General features: G+C 42.3%; 1 protein-coding gene across 2 annotated transcripts; it reads left to right on the top strand.

Annotated features, from left to right (window-relative positions):
• The first annotated feature begins 2,238 nt into the window (after positions 1-2,238).
• Positions 2,239-10,239, top strand: PAGE1 (PAGE family member 1). 2 transcript variants are annotated; one of them, XM_055375778.2, is made up of 6 exons: positions 2,239-2,380; positions 3,441-3,511; positions 4,018-4,120; positions 6,861-6,986; positions 8,144-8,269; positions 10,124-10,234. In XM_055375778.2, exons 2-6 carry the CDS (start codon positions 3,449-3,451, stop codon positions 10,144-10,146), a joined length of 441 nt encoding a protein of 146 aa, XP_055231753.1. In that variant the 5' UTR covers positions 2,239-2,380; positions 3,441-3,448; the 3' UTR covers positions 10,147-10,234. The 2 variants fall into 2 exon arrangements, with proteins under 2 accessions (XP_055231753.1, XP_018874640.1); XM_019019095.3 differs by having other exon boundaries at positions 2,247-2,370; positions 10,124-10,239.
• The last annotated feature ends 205 nt before the right edge of the window (positions 10,240-10,444 follow it).

Below are 10,444 nucleotides of genomic sequence, written 5' to 3'. Positions count from 1 at the left end.
GAACTCCTGACCTCAGGTGATCTACCTGCCTCGGCCACCCAAAGTGCAGGGATAACAACTGTGAACCACTGTGCCCAGCCGAAAATCAACATTTTTAAAATGTTCTACCAGGCAATTCCAATGGGCAGCCAGGGTTGATGAAAACTGCACCAAAAACACAGCTATTAGAATGATCAAAATCCAGATCACTGACAACAACAAATTCTGGGGAGGACGTGGAGCAACAGGAACTCTCATTCATTGCTGGTGGGAATGTAAAATGGTAAAGCCAATTTGAAAGGCAGTTTGGCAGTATTTCTTACAAAACTAAACAAACTCTTACTATTCAGTCCAGTAGTTGTACTTCTTGGTATCTACCCAAAGGAGTTGAAAACTTGTGTCTGGACATGGATGTTTATAGCTTTTTTAAACTAGCATCTTCAAAGGCTTTCCCAGATATCTCAACATCTCTGTCTTTGCATTGGTGTCAGTTGTTTGTCTTTCTCCATTTGAGATTCCATAACTTCCTTTTTTTTTTTTTTTTTTTGAAATGGAGCCTCACTCTGTCACCCAGGCTGGAGTGCAGTGGCACGATCTTGGCTCACTGCAAACTCTGCCTCCCGGGTTCAAGCAATTCTCTGCCTCAGCCTCCCGAGTAGCTGGGATTACAGGTGCCCGCCACCATACCCAGCTAATTTTTGTATTTTTGGTAGACATGGGGTTTCACCATCTTGGCCAGGCTGGTCTTGAACTCCTGACCTCGTGATCTACCTGCCTCAGCCTCCCAAAATGCTGGGATTACAGGTATGAGCCACTGCACCTGGCCAAGATGCCTAACTTTCATGCTTCTTCATATTCTGAGTAATTTTGAATTATATGCTGGACATTTTGAATATCAGGTTATGAGACACTTCAACAATTTCTTTTTGTTTTGTTTTAGACACAGGGCCTCACTCTGTTGCCTAGGCTGGACTGCAGTGTGTGATCATAGCTCACTGCAGCCTTGAACTCCTGGGCTCAAGGGATCCTCCTGCCTCAGCCTTCACAGTAGCTAGGACTACAGGCATGTGTCATCACACTCAGCTATTTTTAATTGTTTTTTTGTAGAGACAAGGTCTCACTATGTTGCCCAGGTTGGAAACTCCTAGCCTCAAGCCATCTATCTTCTGACTTCAGCACGCAAAAGTGCTAGGATTATTGGTGTAAGTCACTGCTCTTGGCCACACAGAACAATTTCTATTTCTCTATCTTTGAGTTCACAAACTCTTTTCTTGTCTCCATTCTGCTATTGAATCCATTTGGTGAGAATTATTTTCCTTCATTATCATATTTTCCACTTCTAAAATTTCCATTTGCTTCTTCTTTAAGTATTCTTTTTTTGTGTGTGTGCCAGGACTTTGTTTTTACTTGTTTCAACAGTGTTCATGATTGCTTGTTTAAGCATTTTTTTTTAGATGGAGTCTCACTGTTGCCCAGGCCGGAGTGCAGTCGCGTGATCTCGGTTCACTGCAACCTCTGCCTCCTGGGTTCAAGCAATTCTCCTGTTTCAGACTCCCGAGTAGCTAAGACTACAGGTGCATGCCACCATGCCCAGCTAATTTTTTGCATTTTTAGTAAAGACGGGGTTTCACCATGTTGGTCAGGCTGGTCTCGAACTCCTGACCTCAAGTGATCCACCCACCTCGGCCTCCCAAAGTGCTGGGATTACATGCATGAGCAACCGTGCCCAGCCTAAGCGTTTATAAAATAGCATCTTTAAAGGCTTTCCCACATAATCCCAACATCTCTATCTTAGCAGTGATGTCTGCTGATTGTCTTTCCCTATTTCAGTGGCCCTATTTTCCTGGTTCTTCATATTCTGAGTAATTTTGAATTATATGCTAGACATTTTTAATATTTAGTTATGAGACTCTTAGTCTTGTATAATGCTATGGGGTATGTTGCTATTTCTGTTTTAGCAGGTCGTCTACCTCACTTCACAGGCAGCCACCATGGTCCTTGTCCCTATGGCAGGGCCAGAGCAAGAGAGGGCCCTGGAGGGGAGGGGGGCTCAGTTGAAGATGGAATGAGTTTTGAGGGGAGCACTATTTGAGGTATTTGAGTACCCGAGGCATATGAAACAGCAGAGGGAGGTCGGATTCCATTATCTTCACGGGGATGAAAATCGGGAGTGTGGGGTGTGGGGCTGGGAACTGCAGCCCTCCCCACCTTTGGGTGCTAGCCTCAGTGCGCATGTTCACTGGGTGCCTTCCCGTCGGCCCCTTCGCCCACGTGGAGAACGCCAGGGAGCTGTGAAGAGTGTGCAGTCGCGTTCCTGCTGTCCGGACACTTTTTTCCTCTACTGAGACTCATCTGGTAGATCCGCAGGCCAGTCCTCCCAGGGGCTGAAGTGTGAGTGAGGGTGAGGAGGAGCCAGTGGGCTTAGGGCAGGTTCGGTGGGCCCCTCGGTCTGGTGGTGTGTGGCTTTTGAGGGAGAAGGGCCCCAGTGGCCTCCAAAAGAGAAGGGCCTCGAGCTCGTCCTCCTTCTCCTCACAGGCTGTGACGCCGCCATCGGCTTTGTGGTGGTGAAGGGGCCAGGACAGGGAGGAAAGTGGGCCATGAAGGGGAAGCGGTCAGGGGCTCAGGTGAAAATGAGGCGAGTGCTGCGGGTGCTGTTGGAGGGGTCAAAGTCCCGAGGTGGTAGGAACCCATGACACAGGGCACATTCCTGAGTCCTGAATGGGGCCCCAAGGCGGGAGGTGGGTGGTGAAGATGGCGGTAAAGAAGGGGCCTGGAACCTGGGAAGGCTGTGGGCTGGTGAGCGCCCCCCAGCGGTGTGGAGTGGGGAGTGCCCGAGTGAGAAACACCGGAGTGAGAAGCGTGGCAAGGTCTCACCTCTGCCATAGAAGGTCCGGAAACAATGGGAAGGACTGGGAGAGGCTGTGTGGCCCAAACAAACTTGATTTGAGGGGGGTGAATGGCTCTAGTAAGTGGGAGTGTGCCAAAAGCAGCAGTCACGGGGATTGTGATTCACTGGTGTTTTCATGTGGAGTCCGCTTGTGAAACTAAACCTCATCAGAAACGTCCTCTGTCAGAGGGGCGCAGTGGTGCACGCCTGTAGTCCCAGCTACTCCAGACGAGGCAGGAGGATCGCGTGAGCGGGAGATCGAGGCTGCAGTGAAGTGTGATCACGCCACTGCATTCCAGCGTGAGCAACAGAGCGAGATTCTGTGTCTAAAAGAAATTTTAAAATAATGTCCTCTGCCTTTTGCCACATGCCTTAAGATGACTGCTCTGCCAGCTTGGGGAGCATAAGTGGCTTTGCAAGCACTCAGAAAACGTACACATTTGCACTTAACTCTGGGACTTACTTTGAGAGTATTTTCAAAATTAAAATGACAAGTTAACATTTAGCCATGGAAGTGATCGAATATAGCTGTCCTCTCAAGTGCATGTTCCCAATCACAATTTTCTCTTTTCAGTGTGAAATATGGGTTTTCTAAGAAGATTAATCTATCGGCGTAGACCAATGATCTATGTAGAATCTTCTGAGGTAATTGGGCCTATGCTGTTGAGTGCTTTAATGTTAATTCGATGTTTTCTATTAGCAGAAATTAATTTTTGTGATAGTGTTGTTGCATTAGTATAGATACACTAATAAAGGTAGTTCATGCTGATTAAAAAAAAAAAGATTCTGGCATCTCATGAAGGAAATATTGATTCAGGAGGATTTTTTTTTCTCTTGTGTTCTCCACCTTTTGGCCATGACTTCCTTCTCATGCTTTGCTTGTGAATGACACATAGATTATACACATCTATTCCAACATAGAGTGTAATAGCTTCCAAAGTCCTTGTGGGTAACTTTTCTCGCAGTAACCTTTCTGTGGGTAGAGTAGCCTTATTAACCATATAGAATAAAGTTGGAGAAATATTTTTAGGTTTAGTTATGATCAGAAACATCTATGCATTCTCTGTGTGTATAAGTATATATTTTTTGACATGTATTAATAACAAAACTTTTTGTCTTTGCACACTCACACACATATTCCCTACCACAAGGAGTCCAGTGATGAGCAACCTGACGAAGTGGAATCACCACCTCAAAGTCAGGATTCTACACCTGCTGAAGAGAGAGAGGATGAGGGAGCATCTGCAGCTCAAGGTGAAGGGAAAGGGAAGAAGAATGCCTGTGTGTGTGTGTGTGTGTGTGTGTGTGTGTGTGTGTGTGTGTGTGTGTGTGTCTCATGCATTGTCACATACCAGGAACAGGAGGAATGAAAGCCATGCAAACGATGCCTAGAAATTGACTGGAAAAGTGAAGAGGGTATAGTTTGCAGCTTACCTTAGGGAAATAAATCCCTCACTATGATAAAATTTCTCCACTTTATGAATGAGAGAATGGAGGCCCGGGGATTGTGTTTTGTCCAAGGACACTTGACTGGTGAATACAAAATTTGTGTTTTGTTCCAAAGTTTGTGTCTTCCTACCATCTATGTTGCTGTAACAATAGTAAATGATTTTGCTGAAAGTGCTTAAAACTCAAATGCTTTACTGTAATGTAGCTTAGTACTGGCCCAGGAATAGACCCAGTTCAGAGGAGCAGGAGCAACTCCAAAAACTGAGTTGCTGATTGCTGGCCACCATTTCCTTTGATATTTTTATGTGGTAAGTTTGTTGAAAGCTGGAGAATTCAGGATACTGCCATACAGGTAGCTGGTGTAGTATGATTTTTTAAGTGGCTTTTAGGAGGTGATTAAATCCTTTTATGGTTAGAAAAACCAAAAAAAAGGAATTATCCTGAGATTAACATGAGATGGAAATAATTTCTCCGAGATAAAATATTTTGAAGCAAAACAATTACCTAACTCAGGTCATGGATTATTCTAAGGATTCACTGTTAAAGGTATCTAGAATAAGACTGACAACAATGCCCATTAATTGCTGTCCACCCATTCCTTTGTTCTCAGCGTGAGACAGTATATTTGCTGTAATTCACAAATAGTGTTATTTTTGGTGCTTTGTTCTACATGGGGTTCATTTATGGAATATTACATTTAGGACCTTTGGACCTAAATATAACTTTATTTGAACAAAGTTAAGTTTCTGTTTACCCCAGTAGATAATGGGTGTCATGACTGTAAGATTTTCCATAGTCCTCAAATCCATCCAGCTAATCAATCCTTCAGAAACTGACATTGTAATTGTAACTGAAACCCTATCCGTGATGTAGACTTCAGATTTCTCAGCTGATGCACACTGCTGTTGGTACTCTATGGCCGAATATAAGTATTATACATGTCCTGTGGTTTATCCTTAGATTGTCATTTAGTAGAAAGGTCTCAAACTGGGCTTAGTGCTGTGCAATCATAGTCCCAGCTACTTGGGAGGCTGAGGTGAGAGGATCGCTTGAGCCTAGGGTTCAAGACCAGCCTGGAAAACATAGGGAGACCTCATCGCAAATAAATAAATAAATAAATAAATAAATAAATAAATAAATGTTTCGTTATATAGGAAAACAAACATGTAAAGTTTGTTCTTAGCTGCTGGTAATGTTGCAAACATAACTCCTTACTGAACTATAACACTTAAAATTAGTTACCATGGTAAATTTTATGTTATGTGTATTTTTTACCACAATTAAAAAAAAAACTTCTGCCTTCCTAAAGTTCAGTGTAGTTGTCATATATTCTTACAAGTTTTTATTTTATATATTTTCAAGACGTAACATTTGTAGAAAATTTGCAAGAATAGTACAATGAACTCATATACTTTTCACCTAGATTCACCAATTGTTAATAGCTTCTGCTCCATTGGTTTCATATCTCTTCCCTCCCTCTCTTACCCTGCTGCCCACACACTCACACACACACTTACGGATATTATGTTTACTCTTACTAATGCTGCATTGTTCAGATAAGGTTTCAGCTATTATGGCCCTTTACCCTAAGTACTTGAGAGTGTTTATATATCCTCAGAACAAAGAAAAAGTCATTCCTTGGATAATCACTGCACAATGATCAAACTCAGGACATTTAACAATGAGAACCTGCAGTTATTTAATATACAGAGTATACTCAGATTTTGCCAGTTATCCAGATAATTTTCTTTTTTCTTTCTTTTTTTTTTTTTTCAGACGGAGTCTCACTCTGTTGCCCAGGTTGGAGTGCAGTGGCAAGATCTCGGCTCTCTCTAAACTCCGCCTCCCAGGCTCAAGAGATTCTCATGCCTCAGCCTCCTGAGTAGTTGGGACTACAGGCAATGGCCACCGCACCTGCCTAATTTATTTTTTCTTTTGTATTTTTAGCAGAGCCTGGGTTTCACCATGTTGGCCAGGCTGGTCTCTAACTCCTGACCTCAGATGATCCGCCCACCTCGGTCTCCCAAAGTGCTGGGATTCCAGGTGTGAGCCACCACGCCCAGCTGGCTGATACCGACATTTTTCAAGAGGATAGACCAGTTGGTTTGCGGAATGTTTAGCACTTTGGGCTTTTTTGTGTAGTTTCTAAAGACTGTTTTTTCACTCACCATTTATTGGTGCCTACTCATGCCATATAACTTGCTAGGTGCTAGGAGTCTAAATGCTAATGAGAGACAGGATGTCAGCCTTGAGTCATTTAATATGATAAGGACAATCAGAAATACAATAATAGATAAGTGCAAAGGAGGCAACAAAGTTGTCTGAGGGCAGTCTTCAGAAAAGAAGAGGGTAATATTTGGAAAACCCTGTTTTCCTGTCTTCTGCCAACAGACTCCTGAAATCATGTTCTTGGGATTCTTATCAACACATTTATTATTACAGTACCTAAAGCTTTTATTTAATAAGACCAAGAGCATGAATATTATTTTCTTATTCATATTTCATGTGTTGCTGCTTAAAATGATAATTTTGTTTTGTCTTTAAGGGCAGGAGCCTGAAGCTGATAGCCAGGAACTGGTTCAGCCAAAGACTGGGTGTGAGCTTGGAGATGGTCCTGATACCAAGAGGGTGTGCCTGCGAAATGAAGAGCAGATGAAACTGCCCGCAGAAGGTAGGTAGTCCATTAAGCATGCAAATTGTAGGGTGTCTGTTTCCACAGTATTATAATTTTCTTTTTTTTTTCTGAGATGGAGTCTCACTCTGTCACCCAGGCTGGAGTGCAGTGGCTCAATCTTGGCTCACTGCAACATCCACCTGCTGGGTTTAAGTGATTCTCCTGCCTCAGCCTCCCGAGCAGCTAGGATTACAGGCGTATGCCACCACAGGCACCTAATTTTTGTAATTTTAGTAGAGACGGGGTTTTGTCATGTTGCACAGGCTGGTGTCGAACTCCTGACCTCAGATGATCCACCCAGCTTAGCCTCCCAAAGTCCTGAGGTTACAGCCCTGCCACAGTGCCTGACAAATAAATGTTTCTCTTTTTTTTTGTATTTTAGTAGAGACGGGATTTCACCACATTAGCCAGGCTGGTCTTGAACTCCCGACCTCAAGTGATCTGCCCACCTTGGCATCCCAAAATGTTGGCATTAAAGGTGTGAGCCACCATGCCTGGCCCAGATAATTTCCTTTATAGAATTTCTTTTTCTGATCCAGAGTCCAGTTCAAGATCACGTCTTGCATGTGCTTGTCATGTGTTTCTAGTTTCCTTTAATCTGGAATGTTTCCTTAATTTTTCTTTGTCATTCAGGATACGGACATTTTTGAAGAGGATAGACAAGTTGGTGTGCAGAATGTTCAGGATTTGGGGATTTTTCATGTATTTTTTAAAGAACTTTTTTCATTCAGCGTTTATTGGTGGCTACTCATGCCATGTAGGAGTCTAAGTGCCAGGAGTGTAAGTGCTGTGAGAGACAGGGTTTCAGTCTTGAGTCATTTAATATGATAAAGACAATCAGAAGTAGAATAACAAAGAAGTGCAAAGGCAGCAACAAAGTTGTCTGAGGGCAGTCTTCAGAAAGGAAGAGGGTAATATTTGGAAAACCCTGTTTTCCTGTTTCCTGCCAACAGACTCCTGAAATCATGTTCTTGGGATTCTTATCAACACATTTATTATTACACTAGTGAAAGCTTTTATTTAATAACACTGAGAGCATGAATATTATTTTCTTGTTCATATTTCATGTTTTACTGCTTAAATTGATTTTATGTATACATAAATACATACATATATATATATATATATATATATATTTTTTTTTTTTTTTCAAGGGCCAGAGCCTGAAGCGGATAGCCAGGAACAGGTTCACCCGAAGACTGGGTGTGAGCGCGGAGATGGTCCTGATGTCCAGGAGTTGGGCCTGCCAAATCCAGAGGAGGCGAAAACACCTGAGGAAGGTAGGCAATCCATTAGGCATGCAAATTGTAGGGTGTCTGTTTCCACAGTATCATATTATAATAATTATTATTTTTTTGAGACAGAGTCTCGCTCTGTCAACCAGGCTGGAGTGCAGTGGTGCCATCTCGGCTCACTGGAGCTTCTGCCTCCCAGGTTCCAGTGATTCTCCTCCCTCAGCCTCCCAAGTAGCTGGGATTACAGGCGTGCTCCACCACGCCCAGCTAATTTTTGTATTTTTAGTAGAGACGAGGTTTCGCCATTTTGCATAAGCTGGTCTCAAACTCCTGATCTCAGGTGATCCACCCACCTCGGCCTCCTAAAGTGCCAGGATTACAGGCATGAGCCACTGCACCTGACCCAGTATTATGTTTTTAATAACACAGGGGTAACAATACTGCCTCCTTAATAATAGAATTCTTATATAAAGGTTATTTGAAACGTAGTTCAGGTCCCAGCAGCCAACTTATAGACTGTCAGATACAGAAACAAACTGAGTCAAAGCCATATTGAATTATAACTTTTGAGTATAAATCCTTAAACCAATAGCTCATGATTTTCAGATGCTTTTGTAAAGGTCTGCTTTTAATAAATACATAACACATTTGTAACACCCATCAGTTGGTGTGAAATATGCTGAAGCACAGATGCAGGTTCTAATACCAGCTCTTACAGCATTGGTGAGATTCTGAGCAAATCCTTTACCTTCTAAACCTATCTTTGGTCTTATAAAAATAGTGAGTTTAAGTCAGATATTTTAAAATCCTTTTCCATTCTGGTTCTTTCATATTCTGATCCTGTTGCATAGAATGCATAGGATACAGAGATCATCTGTTTTACATGATTTATTTATCATAAATCATGAAACCCTGGCCAGAGTCATCTGAAAACCTCTGAATTGAGATTTCATTGCTACTAAGAAAGGGAGCGGGCACTCTGCTTCATGTTAGTTTTTCTGTGTGGAGACCTGAATGCCTATTCTTAGGTACTGTCAATTTTTGAATTGTCGTTCTGACAGAGTGACGAGTCTCACTCTGTCACCCAGACTGGGGTGCTGTGGTGCGATTTCAGCTCACTGCAACCTCAGCCTCCCAGGCTCAAGTGATCCTCCCAACTTAGCCTCCTGAGCAGCTGGAACTACAGGCACAAGCTGCCATGCCTGACTGATGTTGTTTTGTTAAAAAAATTTTTTTATACAGATGAGGTCTCACTATGTTGCCCAGGCTGGGATTCTCTGGCCCTTAATGAATAAGTGCTTTTTAAATCTTTCTCCAAGGAAACCTTGAGTGAGTGAATAATCAAATGGTGAGGGACCATTTAGTTTCTATTTTCTGTGAGATGTAGGTCAGTGATGCTCAGCATCACTGTGAGTAAGATGCCTGTGCTACGCACACTCCCTGCCCCACTGTCAGTCTTCATGAGCCACTATTTCTAATAAGACTGTAGACACATACATGATCTCTAACCATATCAAATGTTGCATGTAGGTTTCAGATTTTGAGGCATCAGTTGGTAAGATTTGAAGTTCAAAGACCATGACTCCAGTACTTTCTGAGTAATCCACCGAAGTATGTTTTACACATGTGTTTTCCAAATTGCTGACTGTTAATTATAAGTGCTTCTGGATTTAAAGGAAGCACCTGATGTTTAAGGAATTAATTACCTTTAAATTCTACAGGTCTACCCTCAAAGTTTATACAGAGGTTTACTTGGCTATAAGACACAGGATCGCCCTTAGAGTTCTATTTTTAGTCCATTTTATAAAACCCAAATTGTAGTGTCCTTTGTGTGCCTTTAGGGTCATCTAAATAATCTGCTGCTAAATCATGTTCCTAACAGTTATGTTTCTGTTACAGATGAAGGGCAATCACAGCCTTAAAAGAAGACACGCTGAAATGGTGCAGGCTGCTCCTGTGTTGGAAATTTGACCATTAAAATTCTCCCAATAAAGCTTTACAGCCTTCTGCAAAGACTTGTGCATCTTTTGTTAATTTTATTTCCAGGTGTTTGATGCTCTGAAATGTGTATCATTCTTTGACATTTTATATGCTAGCTGTTTGAGCTGATATGTAGAGGCATAATTCCTACATATTGAGTTTCTATCCAGCAATTGAGCTGATATGTAGAGGCATAATTCCTACATATTGAGTTTCTATCCAGCAACCTTGTTAAATATG

The sequence above is a fragment of the Gorilla gorilla genome, chromosome X, assembly GCF_029281585.2.
Source record: "Gorilla gorilla gorilla isolate KB3781 chromosome X, NHGRI_mGorGor1-v2.1_pri, whole genome shotgun sequence".
Lineage (NCBI taxonomy): Eukaryota > Metazoa > Chordata > Mammalia > Primates > Hominidae > Gorilla > Gorilla gorilla.
The sequence above is the reverse complement of the archived record's forward strand: the minus strand, read 5'-3'. Positions and strand labels throughout refer to the sequence as shown.

Coding starts and splice junctions, on each gene's coding strand:
- PAGE1 (XM_019019095.3), top strand. CDS start 3,449: ATGGGTTTTCTAAGAAGATTAATCTATCGGCGTAGACCAATGATCTAT. Junction 3,512..4,017: donor TCTATGTAGAATCTTCTGAG/GTAATTGGGCCT, acceptor CCCTACCACAAG/GAGTCCAGTGATGAGCAACC. Junction 8,270..10,123: donor GGCGAAAACACCTGAGGAAG/GTAGGCAATCCA, acceptor TTTCTGTTACAG/ATGAAGGGCAATCACAGCCT.